This window comes from Gossypium raimondii, chromosome 13 (genome assembly GCF_025698545.1).
Source record: "Gossypium raimondii isolate GPD5lz chromosome 13, ASM2569854v1, whole genome shotgun sequence".
Lineage (NCBI taxonomy): Eukaryota > Viridiplantae > Streptophyta > Magnoliopsida > Malvales > Malvaceae > Gossypium > Gossypium raimondii.
Window position 1 is genome coordinate 3933538 of NC_068577.1, and position 22608 is coordinate 3956145.

Here is a 22608-nt window from a genome sequence, read left to right on the forward strand (position 1 = left end):
GATCCCCGGATAGCTAACGGTTCAGATAGCCTGGAGAAGTTTGCTAACAATTCAAGTCTAAACAAGTAGGGAGAAAAAAAAAAGGATGAAAAAAGAAACCCATACTTGAATTCAATGTATGCTAAATCTTCTGACAATCTGTACAATCACACCATGTTGTGCCCATCCTGTTGTATAAAGCCACTTGCAAGAAAATCAACAGAAATCAACTCTTGCTACTAATGCATTCTCACCTACAATTTTTCTTCAAAAACTAGTCACATCAGCTCATTTTAAGATCTATATATTGCTTCATTATGCTCCTTCATGCTGGATCCTACTAAAACACAGTTCCTCTTCTTCACATGGCATGTCTCCATTTCAAGTTTGTTTGGATGTAATTTAGTGATAAACAGGGGTTTGATGTCGTTCGGTCCAAACCGGCATTACATCCATTTCATACTCCGAAAACTAACATATCTTTAATAGTAACAAGCTACAAAATACTGGCAGATGTCACAAGAAGCTTTACATTCACTAAATCTAGAGACACCAAAGAAGGATGGCGACTAATCATGATACTTTACATCAGTAAGATCAAGCTGCTAGCACCCGTGACTGGTTTTAAACCAGTAACATAACCAAAAAGCGGCGTTCATGTTAGGGAAAGAAAACAAGTTTTGTTTACATAAAAGCTCCAGGAAAATTATGCACGTCCGAGGAAAAGTACGATGCATATGTTAGTTAGCACGGAACAGAGGAACTCATAGCAAATGTGAATAATGATCAAATGAAGACAAAAACATGATGGCAGATTGAGGATAATTAGATTTTACCGCTCATGCAGCTATCCGAGAGATGCTGTTCTGAATTTCTTGCTGGTTTGCAAGATAAAGATCTTATTACTTCTCGAGTAGATTTCATCATTCGAAACCACAGTTTCCCTTGGAATGGGGAGTACGGCTGAACTTCTTCTACCAGCAGATGTAAAATGATATAAAAGCAGACTTCCATCGATATCACAAGAATCAACAGCGCTTTCCAATTAAGGGTCACTGCTCTTATAGTTTATCTTCTAGCAGCGCCATCTTGTAACAAATGGAAGCTTTGCACTTAAGAGAACAAGAGCATGCTGTAAAACTACAAATCCAAATAAACGAAGCAATTCACCTCGATTATTCTTATCATAATATTCCCAGCATGCACTAGATCGGGCTAAGGGTTGCAATGTTCTCCAAGATACTTGTTTTAAGCTTGTAAGAAACTAGAATCACATCTTTCATGAAGATATAAAAGGAAGCAATTGGAAATTTTCTAATAAAAATCACTAGTTTTCAATAAAAATAAAATAAAATTTAACAACAATCCAATCCAGCACACTTTAAAATTTTCTAGTATTCCTAAACCCTAAACCTAAATCATGTATTAGAATACAAAATTGAAGTTTAGAACTAAAAACTAATTACTATATCAAAAATTGTTATCGCCTCTATACAAAAAGTACACAAGAAAAGAAAACCTCCACAACAAATCACTTTGGTCCCCGTGGAAACTGCCGCACCGAACATGCCACCACCTGAGCCCATTGACGCAACTTAATCTTAACCATCTCCGGATCATCGCCTATAACACAAAATTTCAAATCAAACAATTAAGAACGCCGTTTAATTGAACTTACTAAGAAATTACTTTGATACTGAATTTTACCTTGATCAATTATCGAGTTAGTGCTACCGGCGTCACTAAAAGAGTCCATCGATGATGCGGACGACGACCTCGATATCCTGCCATTGTACTGACGATTAACGGCACAGTAAAACGGCAAAGCGGGTAAAGCATGGGATAGTTTCGGATCTAACACAGGCGAATCTGGTTCGAAGCCGAAACCTAAATCTAAACAACCTTTGAGCTCATCCAAATCATCTTCTGTGAAGCTCTGACTACGGCGGAGCCCCGAGCCGTAAACTTCCTTCCGCCTGAGCCACGCCTCGTCTCGCTCAGCGTCAGGAGACCATGACCGCTGCTTGAACAAAGGGCTTGATTGTTGCGAGGGAGGAGGTAGCGGAGGCACGTAGCGTTTCGACATTGGGTTCACGGCATCCGCAAAACGGCGTCTCTCGAGGTCGGCGAGGGAGAGGGAGGGATCGAGATTTGTGCAATCATATATAAACAAATTTATACACGTAATTGGACTTGGAAGTAATTTGCTACTTTTGAGAGGGATGTTTTTGGAATATTTTATTCATCTATATAGGTTGTAATGTTTGCGATAAAAATTTTAAATAAATTGTAAGTTAATATTTTCAATAATTTAAATTTTTTATATAAAATGATTTCATTTTTTAATGGAAAATATATTCAACTAATTTAGAGTCTGTTTGATTGACGGAATTGATTTTCCGGAAAATCATTTCCAACTTTTCCGTTGTTTGTTTGGCGGAAAATATTTTTCATTTGGAAAATCAACTCCAAAACACGGGTAAAATTCCTTACAATTTAGGGAAAATGCCTTCCCCTTTCAATTTCCGTAAGACATTTTACTGGCTTTCCTCTCTATCGATTTTTCCGGTCCCTCATTCTTCATTCCTTCATTTCTGTTAGAAAACTTCCCTGAGATTCTCATCTTTTTCCAGTAATCCCCCACTCTCCTCCTTCATTCCTTCATTCCTCTCTGTTGATTATCGCCATGGTTTTTTGTGGGCTCGAACTCGTATTGGAACCTAGACGAACGGATATCGCAGCTGCTGCAGTGCAAGCCTTTATCAGAGCAGTAGGTAACGGATCTGTTTCGAATTTCTTCATTTGCGGTTTGATCCATTTTTTGTTTAGTATTTTCTCTGTATGAGGTCAGATCCATTTTTTGCCACCGATCCATTTTTGTTTAGGAAGGAAATTTCTTCATTTTGCCATCGATCTATTTTTTGTTTAGTATTTTCTCTATATGGGGTCAGATATTTTATCGAAGACTTGTAATAATATTCAATGAGATAATTCTTTTGACATGTGCTGTCCCGGTTTTGTTATTCTATTACAGTAATAAATTACAAGACATGGACTGAAATTGATTTTCCTCTTACACTATTTTTGAATGCCTAGTATCATTCTGTCTGAATTTCCCTTTTCAAATGTAGGTGTTTTTGTTTATTTTCTTTACCCCACACATATAGATACGAGATTATGATCCTTCAAATCCTTCAAATTGTAAGGAAAAACAAAACAGTGATAAGATCTTTGTTGAATTATGTTTTTGTTCCACTTGCTTTCACTGATATTGATTCGTTTGTTTGTTCGTTTGTTTGAAAATGTGTTGCTTGTTTTCACTGATATTGATCCATTTTGTTCGTTCATTTTCTTGTATGCTAACCATATTCAATTGACTAAAGAATTGGTTTTTGAGACTAGAAATTAATAGCCTCAAAATGTTCTTAGAGGGTAGAAATGTTCTGAATTTCTCGACAAGTTTGGCGAAGTATATGGGTATCAGTTACCCTTTTTGTTGCGTTTGGTCACGCTTAGGCTTCTCACAATAGGAAGTTTTACACAAGCCTTGTTTGTCTAACTCCTGAATAATAGAACGCTCTCTGTTAAAGAGCGAGGTGCTGTAATTTGAGTTGTATAAATTAATTTCTTGCTTGCTGGATTGATCTTATTTGAATAGTTATTTTAGTGTAGTCAAGCACCATATTTAGGCGCCAATGGCAATACTGAGCTTGCAAAAGCCAACTTTCATTGAGGCACATGCATTTTGTGTAGGCATAGGTTCTTGCTGACACGGTTCTAATTTCTTTCTATGCTTGACCTCCAGCTATACAGTTCTTGCTGTCCTAGCCTCTACGCATTCTTACTCCTGTTAGATATTTTCATAAGAGGTTAGTGTTGAGTGTCTTTGGAATGTCTTATTTCTTGATTATGGTCTGCTAATGGCATGGCATTTGTGGTTGTTGTATGTTTATGGTGTGCTTGATATATGATTTGGTATAATATGCATTTGTGGTTGTTATAATTCGGTTCAAGTGAATTAAGAATGTTGTTGGATGTGTTTAGGTATGGTTTATTATTGATTTATTTTTACTATAATTTGTTTACGTATTATTTGCAAAATGGCAGTGGTGAACTGTTATATTTGGTTGATGGTAGGTAAATACATATGTGCCTATGTCATGAATTTTGGTAATTTTGGCATGATTTATAGCATATGGCATCCGAATGTGGACTGGTTGTCAAGTGAGCAAATCATGATTAATGTATGAATTGGCATATGTGCCTTTCTCTGGTTAGCACTTACTGATCTGTTAGTATTTGTTAGTATTTGTTAGCACTTAATGATCTGTTAGTATTTGATGCTAGAGAAAATGGGTGATGAATGTTCATTTGATATCTAGCATGTTTGACTACAGAGGAATGTCCTTAAGTAACATCGATGCCTCTGTTTCATCAGAATGAGCTCTTTGGCTTGTGTTTCATCAGAATGTTCATTCGATATCTGGAATTTGAGTTTGCCATCCCCACATGGCTTTTGCCAACTTCCTTTGTTCAATCTGTTTCAATTTTTTGAGAATATTCTTAATTAAACATTTGAATGCTAAAGTTTGGTTTCAGTTAATCAGATGTTTTACGCACATTAAAAAGGTCTTGGATTGTTCTTTTGGGTAACAAAAAGAAAACACACTTGATAACAATTTATGATTTAATTTTTTATATTTTAAAAAAGAGGCATCACCATTTTTAATAATGTTTTTGCAATAAAAAATAATACTTATTGTTAATGTATATTTTTTTATAAATAATATGTTAAATATTAAAGTATTGTACCTAATAATATATTGATTTTAAATGAATTCCATTCAAATTTCCCACTCAAATTCTTGATTAAATATATAACGAGGATTAATTAATTATACATGAAAGATAACCTAATAATATATAACAAAATCATGCACCAATTGCAATTTCCTACAAGAAAACTCATTTGTCATGCTTTCATTTTCATATGCTTATCAAATATATTGAAGTATTGTATTAACCAAATCATTTATCAAGTATTGTATTAACTATGATCAATATATTTTAAGTGGTACTTTCAAAAAATTATTATGCAATTATAATTAGCTTGATATGTATGTATGCACTTTTAGTCATGGTAACTTTATGTGTTCTTATGAAAATCTTGCATCTTTTTTGTAGTGGTCATATATTTGTGTGGCATAATTTTGTGTAGATGGATCGTAATCAACATCAAATGGCAATTTTCGGAGTCATGGCTTCAATTTTAGCTTTTGGGGCTCTTTGGATTAAAAAATTAGAAACTAGGAAGAAAATTTCTTCTCGCCCTCGTGTGAATCGAGATTATGAAAGAGAAAATTATATTAATAGTATTTTATATAGTGGTGACCAGTATTGTATTGATGTGATAAGGATGAGACCGATCGCCTTTTTCAATTTATGTGATATTCTTAGTACGAATAATTTGTTACAATCATCTAAATCTGTCAATATTAGGGAGTAAGTAGTTATATTTTTACATATAATTGGTCATAATGTAAGGTTTCGAGTGATTGGATCTAGATATTATAGATCAACTCAGACAGTTCACCGTTACTTTAGGGTTGTATTGAGAGCTATTTTGAAATTGTATAGACTAGTTATTAGATTACCTGATGAGTCAACTCCTAGTGAAATTAGAAACAATCCAAGGTTTTATCCTTATTTTAAAGATTTTATTGGAGCATTAGATGGAACTCATATTCGTGCATCCGTTCCACTTAGCATGCAAGGAAGATTTCGTAACCGTAAAAGGGGGACGACACAAAACGTATTGGCTGCCATTACATTTGATTTGAAATTTTCCTATGTTCTAGCTAGCTGGGAAGGTAGTGCACATGATTCTCGTATTTTAAGTGATGCACTTTCACGCCTAGGAGGATTAAGAATTCTGGAAGGTAATATTTATCACAAATAGTTCTAGTAAGCTCATAGTTTATTAGTATTAATTATGTATTGTAAAATTGTATGTAAATATTATCTTGCTGATGCTGGATATGGCATCCGAATTGGATGTATTACCCCATATCGTGGTGTCCGATATCATTTAAAAGAGTTTGGTGCTGAAGGGCCTGAAAATGCAAAGGAACTCTTTAATCTTCGTCATTCATCATTACGGATCACTGTTGAACGTGTTTTTGGGATTTTGAAGAAACTGTTTCGTGTACTAGATGCTGAACCATTTTGGAATTTTCAAACTCAAATAGATATAGTTTTGGCTTGTTATATCATTCATAATCATATAATGGGAGTTGATCCTAGTGATTTGCTTAATCAAGGATTATACGAGGCGTCTAAGTCTGATTCGATAATATAAACTCTCACGGAGCGAGAAGAAAGACAAGAAGCAAGAGAATGGTCTGCTAAAAGAGATGAAATTGCACAAACTATGTGGACTGATTATATGGCTAGAAATATTAGGTAGATTTAGGACTTAGGGTTATTATTTCTATGTTATGTATGTTTTAGTATTAATTTTTTTTTTTGTAAATGTTGGTTGGATAATGATATTGAAATTTTAGTTTGTTGGATTTTGATATATGTCTTGAATTTGTTAGATATTGATTATGTTTTAACCTTGTTGGATATTGAATTTATTATTATGTTTTAAGTTTGTTGGATATTGAAATGATTGATAATGACAATTATTTAATGTAGAATGGGTAAGGGCAACAAAGAAGGGATCTCCAAGCAATTCAGGTGGACAAAACCAATGGAACATGTTTTCCTTGAAATTCTAGTAGAGGAGGCTCGAAAAGGAAATAAGCCTTCTAATACTTTCAAAGCAGTTTCTATTAATCGAGTTGTCGACGCCATTTCTGAAGATTCCAAGTCCAATGCGATGCGAAACATGTGGAAAATCATTTGAGGACAGTAAAAAACCAGTGGCAGATTATATGCAAAATTCGAGGTGAAAGTGGTTTTGGATGGGATGATAACATGAAAATGACCACATGTGATAGAGCGACATATGATGCAGCAGTGATGGTAATATATGTATATAAATGTTAAGTATATTTCAATTGTTTTTTACTTGTTATTCTAATTGTGTATAATATCCAACAGGCACACAAGAAGTATGAACTATTTTTGAATAAAAGCATGGATCATTATGATGAAATGGCTTTGGTTGTTGGCAAAGATATGGCAACAGGGAGGGAGTTTTGCCAAAACATTTGCTGACATAGATTTGGATGATGGTAATGAAGATTCAATGCCTGTAGACTGCGACAATGAAGAGGCTAAAGAGGTAAGAACAAATGTATCTTCATTTGGCACATCCAAACGTAAAAGAAAAAGTGTTCAAGAAAGTCTCGTTGATGAACAAATTAAATTTGTGGGTGAACAACTTGGCAAAATTGCTAATGCTTTGGAACAATTTACAGCCGATAAGACATCACGACTTCTGAACAAGTGATGTCGATGGAGGAAGAAGGATTTGATGATGACTTCTTGTGTTCTGTGTTTGATTATCTGGTGAGTCATGAATCCGATGCCAAAGTTTTTTTAGTTAAAAGTAAGAAGCATAAAAAAATTTGGCTTCAAAATTTTCTCAAAGTTGAAGATATTGATACTTTTATGTGGTGTAATATTATGCACTTGGACAATGTTGTTACTATGTGGTGTACTACTAATTATGTATTTGGATAATATTATTAATTTCTAGTACTCATTGTGGTTTCAAGCAATTTATAATTATTCAATACTTGTTTTTTAACACAATTACAAATAATTTATTTGATATTAGTTTTTTCAATTTATAACGATTAATATTGTAGCTTAATAATTGAGTATTATTATAAATAAATCATTGCAATATATGTAAAAACAATTTAAAATATAAAAATTTATTAATATATATTAATATATGTAAAACAACTTTTCCGGAAAATATTTTCGAAATCACAAAACAATGAAAATATTTTACATGATTCATCAAACACGGAAAATATTTTTCAAGAAATTATTTTACTGAGAAGTAAAACATTTTCCAAAAATCATTTTACGGAAAACATTTTACTACTAAACAAACGGACCCTTATAATTGGGTGCTAACTCAATTGTTACATTACCAAAAGGTTTTATTTTGACAAAATAAATAAATACTATTTTAAGAATATTTTGTATTTTAATAAAATAAATACATGCATAAAATAGATTTTAAAACTAGGACGCTATAACCATCACTCTCTGTCTTTTAACATTTCAACCAAAATCATATTTAATTTTTATATTAATTTCTTAATAAATATATTAGATAATTATTTTCACTTACATTGTGAGTATTATATTGTAAAGAATTTATATTTACAATTTAATTTTATTTAGAATAAGGTGAAATATTTAAAATAAGAATAAAATGCATAATAAAATTTTCATAATTTAAATTTTATATTTATCAAACAATCTAATTATATTATTCACTTCATTTTAAGTAGTATATCAAATATATTTTATAACTTAAGGTATTGTTTGATAAATTAAAAATTAAATCACTAAATATTTTTAATAAAATCTGTCATGCCTTAATTGAAACAACAAAAATTAAAAATTGTTAGATTCCCAAAGAAACCTGTTTACACAGCTCAATAAACCTCTAAAACAAAACCATTTGAGCAAAACAAACCAGAAAAGAAAACCCATCAGTTCCTTTGCATGCCAGCTTTGAAAATCCTTCAACTCCAGTCCCAAATCGCCGATATCAGCAACATTATGAAGCATTTTCGTATAAACGCTGTTTAGAATCGAATATGCAGCATATCCCATAGATCACACGTTGTCTGAAAAAACTCAGCTAGGCCCTGTCGCCTCCTCCGCCACTAGGTCCATAATTGTTGGAGGGCCTCCTCCACCCACTGCATGTATCGCTTTCAGAGAAATCCCTCCTTTGCTAAAAGGTGAGCCACTCAATTTCCACCCCTTTTGATGTGTTGATATTTAAACCTCTCAAAATGCAATACTATTCGGTTGGCCTCCTACATGTAAATACTAATCTCCGATTTGTCAACCTTTTGTGCTTTTAATTTTGAAATGACCACCATGGAGTCACCTTCCAAACGAACATGGTGAAAACCCATGTCTTGTGCGAACGGAATGGCCTGAACTACAGCTAAGGCCTCTGCCACTTCAGTAGACAGGACGTTCCTGTTCCAAGTACAAGAGGCTCCCATTACCAACCCTGTCTCATCTCTTATGACGGATCTTGCACTGGAAGATTGTAGATCCCTATAGAAACCCCCATCAAGGTTTATTTTTAACCATCGGGTCTCTGGAGGGCACCATCTCACCGGAGGTCCTTGCGCACTCGTGGGGTAAGTCTTCTCCAATAGCACCAGTTCTTTAACATATCCTAGCACAAAAGTACACAAAATCATTTATTGTTTGTCTTCTGCCTTCATGCATCAATTTATTTCGCAACCTCTGAGATTTATCGACGTATATGTAGATTTTGTCTAGTAGGCACATAGTTATGTATAATTCTCCATGTTGTAATTTTCATCTTTTCTAGGACTTTTGTTTCCCAAATGTATTTGTATAAAAGCCTCATGTGGGGCTCAATATCTCTATAAAGATCATCATCCCACCCGAAAAAACCCCTCAACAACACTCGGTAACCACTTCGGACTGTATACTTACCAGATTTATCGGGACACCATCGTAATTTATCTACTAGGCCATTGGGCAGTAACAGGATACAAAGAATCCTCCTAGCCTCTTACTCATTAAATGTATTCCTCACAACATCTTCTTTCCAAGTCCCTTCTTTAGCATTAATCAAATCCGCAACCATAGAAATACCATCGACCCTATCTAATTGAATAATCGTTGGTTTGTGCCTAGGCAACCAAGTTGCATCCCATACCAGAATATGTTCACCATTCCAAAGCTCTAACTACTACCTTTCAGCAAAAGTCCATTTGCGGCCCAAATACTCCTAAATTGCTGAAGGTTGACTCTTTAGCTCAACTCTCATGAAATCACTATCCACATAATATTTAGATTGCAAAACTCGTGCTACTAGAGATATAGGATTACAAATAAGCCTCCAACCTTGTTTAGCTAGAAGCGTAATATTAAATTTCGCTAGTTGCCTAAACCCCAATCCACCCCATTCATTCAGATTACATAAAGCCTCTCATGTACACCAATGTATTCCACGGTTCGATTGGGATTTTTGCCACCAATAGCGACTAAATACGATTTTAATATCCTCGCAAAAGGTCTTTAGTAATAAAAAAACATGACATGACATAAGTAGGCTTAACTCGTAAGACCGATTTAATAAAAACAATTTTACCTCCATATGACAACCAATGATTGCACCACCCACTGATTTTTCCTTTAATTCGGTCCAAAATAAGATGGAATGCAACTTTCTTATTACGCCTTATAACCATGAGAAGGCCCAAATACTTCACCGGGTTTAAAGAAAATCTCACCCCTAACTCCATTTCCACTAAAACTCGGGTCTCGTCAGTAACTCTTGAACTAAAGTAGACTAAAGACTTATTAAAGTTAATAAGTTGCCCAGAACAAGCCTCGTATTCAGTTAAAACATTATTAATATTTGTTGCCTTAGCCACCGATGCCTCCCCAAATAAAAGATTGTTGTCAGCAAAGAATAGACTTGACACTGTAGGCCTCGGATGACTCGATTTTGCCCCTTTTACCAACCTATCCTGTATTGCTAACCGGAGTAAAGCAGACAACCCTTCTATGCAAAACAAGAATAAGAAAGGGCTTAGGGGGTCACCTTGTTTTAGCCTACGGGTGGGTGAAATAAAACCTCTGGTTTGCCTATTCAATACCACTGAATAACTAACAATCTTAACACATCTCATAACCAGTTCAACTCAATCCACCTGAAAACCTATTTTTAACATCACATCTTCAATCATATGTCATTCCACCCTATCATAAGCCTTACTCATATCTTTTTGAAAGAATGTAGTAGCTCAAATACGACAATAACATTATATGTTATAAGTCTACCTGGTACGAACGCGCTCTGTGCTTCATCAATACAGTGAGGCATAACCATTTGTAATTGATGGACAATTTCCTTAGTAATAACTTTCAAAAGAACATTACATATTCTTATTGGACGAAAGTGTGTCATATTAATAGACATAGATTGTTTTGGGATAAGCACAATATTTTTATGATTAACCTTCGCCATTGGGCCTCTATTATTTAGAATATCAAGCTAGTAAAAGCTTACCTCTAAGCCAATAATGTGCCAAAACTGTTTGTAAAACAAAGCCGGTATACCATCCTCCCCCGGTGCCTTCGTAGGATACATGCTCCACATTGCCGAACCAATCTTTTCTTCAGTGAATCGGGAGCTTAAAAAATCATTCATGCCATCAGTAACATGAACTAGAATTCCCGTCAAAAGCCTTGTATTATCGCCCCTACCCCTTGAAGTAACCAGGTTAGTGAAATATCTACACGCAATTTATTCCATCTCCTCTTTTCCCACTCTCATTCTACCTTCTCCATCTTCAAGTTGTCCCATACAATTAATTTTCCTGCGTTGAGAAGCTATTCTGTGAAAAAAACCAGTATTACGATCCCCATTCCTCAACCAGTTAGCTCTTGCTTTCTGTTCCCAATAGCGCTCTCCTTTATCAATCTCCAAATTGAGCTGCATTTTTGGGCTGACCAATTACTTTAGCGTTTCATTAGTCGAATATGAATTATTAAGCTCGTCAAGCTTCTACCTTAATTTATCCAAGGTCATTCGAGACAACCGTCTATTCTCTCGAGCCCAATTCATCAAACTACGCCCGACATATCGAATTATATCTAGTATCGACCCATCTGAGCTATTCCATAATCTTCTAACCTCTCTTTCACAAGACTCTTCAAGCAACAATGTTGCCTCAAGTCTAAACTCACGCGTACTTTGTTCCTGTTGATCCGCCCTCCCACAAGTATTAAGCAAGATTGGGCAATAATCTAATATTGAATACATGCAATACTTGAGAGAAAAATTAGGAAATAAATCATTCCATTTTGGATTTGCCACTCTCCTATCAAGTCTTTCATGTATGTTATTGTGGGCCAATCTCTCATGTTCCCATGTAAACTATTGGCCTTGATATCCCAAATTTGACAAATTACAATCCTTCAAAGCCGTCCTAAAAGCCTCCATTCCTCACTCATCCCTTAACCTCCCCGTTGCTCTCATGGAAATACATAATCTCATTAAAATCATCTATAATCAGCCACAGTATCACACTTTTAGCAGAAAGATCTCATAAATGATCCCACGAATAGTGTCTCAAGTTTTCTATAAGATACCCATAAAACTTAGTAAACCTCTAATGAGCACCTTCTACTTCTCCTTCAATATTTACATCAATATGGCTCAACGAGAAGCTCCGCAAAATCACCCTAATCCCTTGCTTCCATCCTAAAGATAAACCACCCCTTGTACCATCGCTTCTAACATCGATTCCCTGCATCAATCCCCAGTTGCTACGAACTCTCTCCATATTTGAACTATGTAGCTTTGTTTCCATGAAAAAGCTACATCATGATTAATCTCCCTCAGCATCTACCGAAGGCGACGTCTTGCCCGAGGGCTCCTCAAACCCTAGACATTCGAGCATAATATTTTCATTGCATCCGACTGCCCTGTCCTGCAGAGCCAACCGATATCTCAGAATCATGAATAAAGACAATCTATTAATAGTTTTCCCTAAATCCATTATACTAGAAACAAAAGAAAATCGAGTATTACGAGGCCTCTTCTTTCCTTCTCCAATCTCCATTGGACAATCCTCCTCTATGAACTCTCTATTCGGATCAAGATTCTCCAAATCCCCAGAATTTATTCTTCCCCTCATTTCAAACTAAGATTGGCCTCCACTTACCTTAAAAAAATTACATTTCAGAATAAACCTTGTATATTCTTATTCTTCCCATCCTGTCCACTCTCTAGAGTTTTTTTCAGTTCCCTCAATCATGGTCCCTCCCCCTTCTCCCTTAACTATGGACTTGACACCACCATTGCTCATTTAGGGATCGCATTAATCGATAGATCCCACTCAAACTCCAACTATTTTTTTTGCCATGAACTATTCTAGCTAGGCAAAATCTTTCCAAATGACCCAACCTGACGCATAGAAAACAGAACACTGATAGTTCCTCATAACGGAAGCACGCATAAAGACACCATTTAGTACCCAAAATAAGTTTCTTCATCCTTATTAACGGATTTCTCATATCAATTTGAACCTGAATTCGTATATAGCCTCCACACCCTTGATGTAAAGATTTCACTTCATACTCTAAAAATCGCCCTACAAAATCTCCAAACTACTTGGCCATCGTCTCTGGCATCAGGCCTGTTGGGAGATCATGAACCTGAACCAAAACAGCGACACTAGCATGGGATCCTCCCATTCCCGCAATCTATGAAATACCAACAAATGATTATTAAATGTCCAACGACTCCTTTCCAAAGCCTGATCCAGATTTATCTTATAATAGAATTGAAACAGAAATCGCTTTTTCCCTAGATTTGTTATTGTAACGCCTCCATGTGGATGCCATAAATTAGCCAAGGTTGCATGTAGAGCTTAGAATTACACAATGCTTGCTGTTAAGAAACCACCGACCACACTCAAATCCACCCCCTCCTTTCTCGTCTCATTACCCAAATCGACATTCCAACCTGCCTCCTCTCCATCAGTAATCGATAACACCGCTAAGCCCTCTTCCATTATCCAAGCTCTGTCGTCTACTAAAACCCTAAACTAGATTCAAAACATGCTATTAGAAGCAGACTAAAAACGTGCTATCAGAAGTAGACTAATACACTTCTTTTCAAAATTGAAACACAACACTAAAAATTAAAGGTTGAAAATTTGTTTGTTATACATATTTCTTAAATTTAAGTATGAAATATAATTAGACTATTTGATAAATATAATTTTAAAAATTTTAAAAATAAAGTATTTAAAAGATAAAATAAAATAAATAAAAAGAATTGAAAATTTTCTACTAAGTGATAGGTAGCTCTTTATCTACTTATCATTTTCCACACCTTTTCATTGAAAAATTCAATTATTTGATTTTTATTATGAATTATCAAACGTGTTTAAAAATTTAAATAACTGAAAATATTAATTTTAGTTAATTTATTTTCAATGGTTATAAAACAAGGCTTAGGTGTTGTTTGATAAATTGAAAATTTAAGTGCTGAAAAATTAAATCTTGAATTTTAAATATTTTTTTGAATATTATAACTGGGCTATTATAAATAAATAATCAAAGCAAAATAATACCCAATATGTTTAGGCTTAGTTCCTACTGTCTGCAAACATAAAACAAAAATTGGGCTACATAGTTTGCCCAATAAAACTGATCATAAAAAGAAAATCGGAAAATGAAAAGACAAAGCAAGAAATTAAATGCCCAGTCAATTCTAACAGCTGGACGCAATTAATATTCCACCTTTTCATGCTGACTCGTCACATCTGTTTCAGAGGATAACAGTTACCAAAAAATTTTCTTCAATCTGTTATCATTTTCAAAATCCCTTTTCTTCTGAAAGCTCTTCAGTCCGGATTTCTTGCCCATTCTTCCTCCAGCGCTCCTTCATTACGTATCAGCTCGTCTCTAACCAGGTTTCTCTCTTCCCCTTTTTGTTAATGTTTCTTTCGCCAGATTATGGGCTTGGTAATTTTCTGATTTTTGGATAAACTGGAAAAATGTTTCTTGAAATCGAGAACAATAACTTTGAATATCTCTGATAATTGCTCCAATAATCGATTTATCCCTATTTGACGCTTGACAATTTTTAATGACTGTCTTCGAATCCCCCATTATTGTAACTGATCTGAGACCCATTGCTAAGCCGAACTTGATTGCTTGTAGGCATGCTGATGCTTCTGCAAGAAACGGAGATGATATGTTGGAATGAAGGGTTGTTTTCAAGGCTCTTATCTCTCTCCTCCGGTTTCGTACAATGATTCCGTCTTGATCAGACTGCTTGCGTCAAAAGCTGCATCAAACTGTATAATGTCCTCCGTTTTCTCCTTCCTTTGTCCCTGTAGTCTGGTGATCTTCAAGGTGCGTTTTCCCTGTTCCACTGCTTCAAGTTCAGCTAAATAAGTCTGTATTTTCTGTACTAGATCTCTTCCTGATACAAACTTTTTTTCATGCACCATTTGATTTCGTGAGTTCCATATGACCCATAAAGCACAGCAAAACACCTGACACTGTTCCTTGGTTCCTTTTTCGAAGACCCAAGTAAGCCATGTCCTGGTATTTTGATCTCAATATGTTGTAACCCATGACATATTAATATTCTGCCAAACTTCATTACTTATAGGGCATTGTTGGAAGACATGGAGACTGTTCTCTTCCCCGGAGTCACATCGAGGGCATCTCACATTTGTGGTCAATCGTTTACATCGTAGGTTAACTAGTGTAGGAATATAGTTCCAGGATATCCTCCATGCCAAAAGTAGAATTTTTGATGGAATTTGTAAACTCCATAATTTTCTGTAGAAGTCCTTGAAATCGGTCTGTAATAAATTACTAGGATCTGGATTAGCTTCTTATAATAGTTTTGTAAGCACTCCGTACTGAAAATTCTCCAGATGGTTCTCCCTTCCAAATGAGCAAGTCTTCGCTGCCTGTTTCTGCGAGTGGGATCTGTAAATTTTTTTGCGCAATGTCCGTTTGAAAGGTACGAGTAACGACCTCCATTTTCCACGTCTTATTTATTCCATCAATTAAATCTGATACAGTTTCTAGATTTCTATTTTGATAATTTCTCTGCCATGAACTAGGTTCGATCCCTGGAATCCATCGATCTGACCAAATAGAAATGTTGTTTCCTTTCCCAACTCTCCAACTTAGCCCCTGAATGAGAAGTCCCTTTGCAGCCCAGATACTCTTCCAGGTTAGAGAAGGTAAATTCCCCAACTCTGCACTTAAAAAATCAGACTGTAGATAATATTTTGCTTTAAGAACCCTGGCTAAAAGTGAATTCGAGTAATTAAAAAGATGCCAACCCTGTTTGGCAAGCAATGCAATATTAAACTGACTAAGATTACGAAAACCCAAACCTCCATTTTCTTTTATACTGCAAATATTTTTTCATGAGCTCCAATGAATTCCCCCTTTGCCATGTCCCTTTTTCCACTAAAAATTCGTAATAATTGCATCCATTTCGTCACATAAAGATTTTGGAAGTAAAAAGCAAGCCATTGAATAAGTCAATGCGTTGTTTTAGTCTGTCTTTCAAAACCTGAAAAGAAATCTTTTTCTTCCGTCCCACCATGTTCGGCAAACCTAGGTACCGTTCTGGCTCAATTGAGCTCCGAACTCCAAGCAAGTTAACAATTTGTCTTATGTCTTCCTCAATTGTGTTTTTGCTGAAAAATATAGTTGATTTATTAAAATTCACACATTGACCCGAACATATTTTATACTCGCTTAATATTGCCTTTAGTGCATTAGCCCCTCTACATGTTGCCTCTCCGAAAAGAATGCAATCATCTGCAAACAATAAATGTGATATCTGTGGGCCTCTTCTACTGACTTTGACACCCTTCAAAAGTCCTGCATTTGTGGCATTTCTCATGAGACAGGAAAGGCCTTTTCCACAAATTAAGAAAACAAACGGACTCAAAGGGTCCCCTTGATGGAGAGAAAGTCCTTCCAACGTTTCCATTAACCACAACTTTGTATGAAACAATAATTATGCATTTCATAATATTATCAATCCATCTTTGAGTGAATCCCATCCGAGACATTACCTCTTTAATAAAACTCCATTCAACCCTATCAAAAGCCTTACTCATGTCCAGTTTTACCGCCATATAACCTTTTTTCCCCACTCTTTTTTGCTTTAAAGAATGCAATATCTCGTAAGCTAGCAAAACATTATCTGAGATTAATCTTCATAGTACAAAGGCACTTTGAGCACAATCAATGCATTTATCAATCACCCTTCTAAATCTGTTTGCAATAGCTTTCACCATTATTTTATAAATAACATTGCATAAGCTAATGGGCCTAAACTGTGACATATTAGATGGATTATTGATTTTTGGAATGAGCACAATTGAGTTTTATTAATTGAACTGACCTCCATATCCCCATTCAAGAGTTGAAGACAATAAAAAACCACATCCTCTCCAATAAAATGCCAACACTTCTGATAAAATATAGTTGGGATTCCATCTTCACCTGGCACCTTTGTGGGTCCCATTTCAAATAAAGCCTCTCGAATTTCCTCTCCTGTATAGTGCGCAGTAAGCTTTTTATTATCCTCCTCCTGAATACTTCGATTAATACCTGAAAGCAAGTAATTAAAATTTTCTTGATTCTCTGATGTAAATAAATTCTAAAAGTAAAATCTTGTTATTTCTTCCATTTTCTGTATATTGTCCGTATCCCTACCATGCCCATTTTGTAAACTCTTGATCGTATTTTTCCTTCGTCTCTAGGTTGCTTGGCTATGGAAAAAAGCTGTATTTTTGTCCCCTAATTTGAGCCAGTTCAGTCTAGCCCTTTGCTCCCAATATCTCTCATCCTTCTCAATCTCCAAGTTTAGCTGAATCTTCGTGTCAATCATCTCCGCCATGTTAATATCATCCCTTTCCGCTTCAAGTAGCTCAGATAACTTAGCCGTTAAATATTTCTTTTTCCCTTTTTTATTCTTTAGAATATTTCTTGCCCAATTTTCCAACCCTTTCTTCAAGAATTCCAATTTCTGCAAAAAATTTCCTGTCGACATCTTCCATAAATGTTCGGCTTCAACAACAAAAGAATCCTTCAAAAACCACCAGTTTTTAATTCTGAATCTATTTTCATTCTGCTTTCTTATTTCCTTCTTTGTATCAATTAGAAGAGGACAATGATCAGAAAAAGAATGCACCAAATGCTGAACTTTTACTTCAGAGAACAAAGAAATCCATTCCTTATTTGCAACCCCTCTATCTAATCGTTCTTGTATATTTGTTTCTGGAAGGTTACCTCGTTCCCATGTGAACCATCTACCCACATATCCCACATCATTCAATTGACATAATTCCAAAGTCTTCCGGAACATTTCCATCATTCTCTCATCACGGGCCATACCTCCTTTCTTCTCAAAGCCATACATGATTTCATTGAAATCTCCACATACTAACCAAGGATTATTCTCTCCATTATAGAGATTCTTCAAGATAGCCCATGAATCTTCATTGTCTCGTGCATACGGAGTTCCATAAAACCCTGTAAATCGCCACATAACCTCCCTCTCATTATCATGAACTAACACATCAATATGTCTTTTAGAGAAACTTTTTAAAGAAATATTGACGTCATTCCTCCAAGCCAAACATAACCCTCTTTTAGTTTTCTCTGGATCCACCTCAATGCCATTCACAAAACCACATCTTCTTCGAACTCTTTCCATTTGAATTCTGCCAAGTTTCGTCTCCATAAAGAAGACTATGTGGGGGTCATAAGTCTTCAGCGAATGCCGAAATCTTTTAAATTTTCGTGGACTCCCCAATCCACAGACATTCCAATTTATGATTTTCATAACGCCCGGTCAGCTTGCCTCTTTGTAGCCGCCGATGTCAAGTGATTAAGGTCTATCAATCTCCTACTTCTTTCCGGAGAGATAATCCCCTCATTCGTTAATACAACATCATTCTCCTCTCTAGATATTTCTTTACCTTCTTCTCCTGCTAAAGCCGCATCCTCCAAATCATGGTCCACCGCATCATGGGCTTGATCCGTCAATGGTCTACCCTGTTTTGCTCCATCACATAAGAAACTCCCTTCCAAATTAAAACCAAGAACTGGATCAACTGTCTTCCCAAAGCTCTTCATGTGCTCCATTCTCTGTGGTTCCCTTGCAACTCTCCTGTTGCCCTCCTGAATTCCACCTGTAACCCCTTCCCCATCTTCTAATAGCCAGACACTATTCATAGTCAAAGCTCTTCGGGATTGTGCTCTTATTGATAAGTCCAATCAGCGTCTTTGCCTCGCAAAAAGAATCATTATGACCCAGTTTTCCACAATAGAAACAAAAAAAGTGTCAATATTTCATATTTAAAAAAAAAACATATGACTTCCTCCCCCGAAATTCGATTAGCTTTTTTTTTTCAATGGACGTCTGATATCGACTTGGGCCCTAATCCTCATAAAATTCCTGTATTCTTTCCCTATATTTGACACATCATACACCATAAAATTCCCCAAAAAATTTTCCAAATTAATTGTTAAGTTTTCAGAAAACAAACCAATAGGCACGTCATGTATCTGAACCCAGAAAGGGGTTAACACTAAAGGGACCTGCATAGGATCCTCTTCCCACCTCAGTTTATAAAGTATCAACAGATGATTATTGAATGTCCATGGGGAGCCTTTCAAAACCCTCTCCAGATCCATATAATGAAAAAATTGAAATAAAAACCTTTTTTCCCCAGATCTTGGATTCTAACTCCTCGAACAGGGTGTCATAGATTTGCCATAGTACCTTTCATGGCTGGAAAATGAATTATACTTGCTGTAAGAAAACTCCCCACCAATTGAAGAAACTCCTCTCTTCTTTCCATTCCAGGATTTTCTTGAATTTGAATAACAACATCCTCCTCTTCATTAATTGTTAATTGGGCTAATTCATTCTCCATAATTTTCCAGGGACCGAAACACAAGAAATCAAGAAGAAAAAGATAGACGAAACAAGAAAACCTAAAAAAAACTTGCCAGAGGCTGCAGACATAAACGTGTTAGGGTAGCAGACCTAGTACTAAATTTTAAATATAACTGTTCAATATAATCATATTATTTGATAAAAGTAAATATTGATTTTTTTAAATATATTTATTTGTTAATTTTAATCTTATTAATATAATATTTTATATTGTTTTGAATAGATTTAGATAAAAGTTAAAAATGATAATTGAATATCTCAATTTAAAAAAATATATAAAATTTTAATAAAGTAAAATCAACTTAATATTTTTAATTGAGTGATAATTAGCCACCTATCTATTTAACCTATACAACAATTTCTTATTTACAATTTTATAATAAGTAAAAAATTAAAAACATTATGAAACACATTTAAAATAATAAAATGTTGAAATGAAAAATTTTAATGATTGATTAAACACATCCTTAAATTTTAATATTTAATTTTTAACAATTATTGATCAACACTTAATTTCTTTTCAATTTATCATAGGATGTTTGGTGGGTTGAATTGGACCTATTTTGAATTAGTGAAAACTTCTCTGATTCTTTTAGAAAAATACCCACCTAATAATGCAAGGTAAAAATGTCAATTAATTGCCAGTGTTTGAATCGTTTAGGAATATTAGTTTTGTGGATTAATTATTCCTTGAATTGCTTTTATATTATTTTAATTTGATAGAAAAACGAATATTCTTTTCCTTTTTACTTTATATTTTACAAAATCAAATTCTTTTAAAAACTATCGACTTAAGTGGATTGAGTCTTAGTTCAATTGACATGAGCATTGTTGTCAATGTAGGAAGATGTGAGTTCAAGTGCACTAAAGCACATTATAAAATTTGTTAACAGAACTAAAGTTATCTAATAGTGCATTATAAAATTTGTTTTTTTAATATGTTTAAGATAAAAAAATTTGAACCATTTTAAAATCGAAGACATTTAATTATTAGATTGTTATCGTAAATATGAAATGCTTGAAAATATTTATAAAAAAAACCTTGCAATTATTACTTTTTTATTGATTAAAAAAACTTTACGTGACAATAAATAATAGTGTCGATGAAATTTATTGATAAGTAAAATTATCAAAGAGGGGATGAATGTGATGACGTTGGTTCACCTTTGGCTAGGGTGGAGAGTCACTACTTCTAGTGGAAAGAATGGTTCTTTGGTAGGGTCGGTCTAGATGGAGTTAAATGTCTTGGTTCATCTCTCTCACTTTACCCCTCGGATCTTTTGGTTGGGCTTATATATAGGGAACAAACGAATCCCATATGTCCTAAGTTCACTAACAGCAATGATATATCATGTTTATGTGTCTTCTTACAGTGATGGTGGTGTGACATCTTAAATCAATGATATGACATATTAGGATAATCAAGTAATCAATGAATCTGAGAATCCACGTGCAAAGGTGATCTAGCGAGGGTTTGCCAAGTTCACTATGGGATTAATTGTGGTCAAAGTATTTGACGAACCATTAAGTCTTGATGTGGCAAGTTGGCGTGGAAAATGATGGCATGGAGAGCTTAATTATTTTTTAATTACTTTGCAATAGTTCTTATAACATTTAAACCTATTTTTTTAAAAATAAAATATTTTATAAAATTATTTAAAATTTTAAAAAATAGAAAAATATAAAAACATAGACAATTACATAAAAAATTGTAAAATGTTATTATAATTATATATTACAATTCATCATTGTCAACTCTCACATAAACATTCCTCAAACTAAAACCATTATTACCACTCATCTCACGCTACAAGTACTAAATTCATTGTCACTCAAACCTAGAAATGTCAATGAGTCGGGTCGAGACTCGATTCCAAAAAATTTGTCAAGTCTAAGCTTATTTTCCAACTGGTCCAACCCGCCTAAAACACCCATTTTAGTATTAAAAAGTAAGATATATTAAAAAATATTTTTTATTATTTAAATTGAATTTGGGTTGGGTTGAGTTGAGTTGGGACGAGGTGAAAATTCATTGTCCTTGAGTCAGGCCTACTGAGCTACCCTACCCTTGGACAGGTCTATTAAAACCCTTCACTTGGCATTCCATATAGGTCTAATCACCTTCACACTTCAATCTTCTCAGTTCCTTATTACTAAAAACAAAGACACCATTGATAATTTTTTTCCCTTTATTTTTATATATATTTTTTATAAAATTTTATTAATTTTCTATAATTTTATAGTTTTTTAATAATATTTCAATAGTTCTAAAATGTTATAATACTTCAACATTACTTTTCATATTTTCATATTATTTAATAAATTTACGATGATTTATTTGACATTTTAGTCTATTATTTTAAACTAAAACTATTAAACTCGTATTCCAAATATATATTGAAAATGCAAGAAATTTCATTTATCTTTTTTATTACTTATTAGTTATTATCATGTTTTTAATTGAAAAGAAATATATCATTAAATTGAAAAACAAAGGAAAAAAAGGATTGAAAATCGAATTATGGTTTGACTCGATTTGACCAATGAATATGGGTAGTAATAAGCCTCTACCTTTTGCTTCTACGAAGCTGGCACCGTGGTTGGTACTTGATGCACAAGCAACAGTCAAGTACAATGCCAAGAAAGAAAAGCTTATCAGTCCGAGTTTGGGACTTAAAAAAGAAAGTTGCTTATGTTTATAATTTTAATAAAAGAGAAAATATATAGATTATTAAATATTAAATTAAAAACCCCGTAATTTTTAAAAAGTAAACAAGTAATTTTCTATTATTAGTACGTATAAGTTATAAATTTGGTTTTTATATTTTAATTTGATAATTTTAGTTATTTTATCTTTTTAATTTTAAAATTTCAATCTTGGCCTGAACGGGAATGATTGAATCTGTTTT

The 22608-nt window shown here is 34.3% G+C and overlaps 1 protein-coding gene and 1 long non-coding RNA gene across 2 annotated transcripts; one reads left to right on the forward strand and one right to left on the reverse strand.

Moving 5' to 3' along the window:
• Nucleotides 1–1289: 1289 nt before the first annotated feature.
• On the reverse strand, nt 1290–2132 carry LOC105782697 (uncharacterized). The gene is made up of 2 exons (XM_012607619.2): nt 1687–2132; nt 1290–1602 (listed from the first exon to the last, which is right to left on the reverse strand). Exons 1-2 carry the CDS (start codon nt 2063–2065, stop codon nt 1511–1513), a joined length of 471 nt encoding a protein of 156 aa, XP_012463073.1. The 5' UTR covers nt 2066–2132; the 3' UTR covers nt 1290–1510.
• A 12895-nt stretch (nt 2133–15027) lies between these two features.
• Nucleotides 15028–19886, forward strand: LOC105782698 (uncharacterized). The gene is made up of 4 exons (XR_001129889.2): nt 15028–15285; nt 15368–15727; nt 15831–15953; nt 19687–19886. It is a non-coding gene; the product is annotated as an uncharacterized LOC105782698 (long non-coding RNA).
• Nucleotides 19887–22608: the final 2722 nt, after the last annotated feature.

Bases quoted from the DNA above. Each gene is read 5' to 3' on its own strand.
- LOC105782697 (XM_012607619.2), bottom strand. From the start codon at position 2,065: ATGTCGAAACGCTACGTGCCTCCGCTACCTCCTCCCTCGCAACAATCA. The intron at 1,603-1,686 runs GTAAAATTCAGT...TTTGTGTTATAG, and splicing joins TAACTCGATAATTGATCAAG to GCGATGATCCGGAGATGGTT.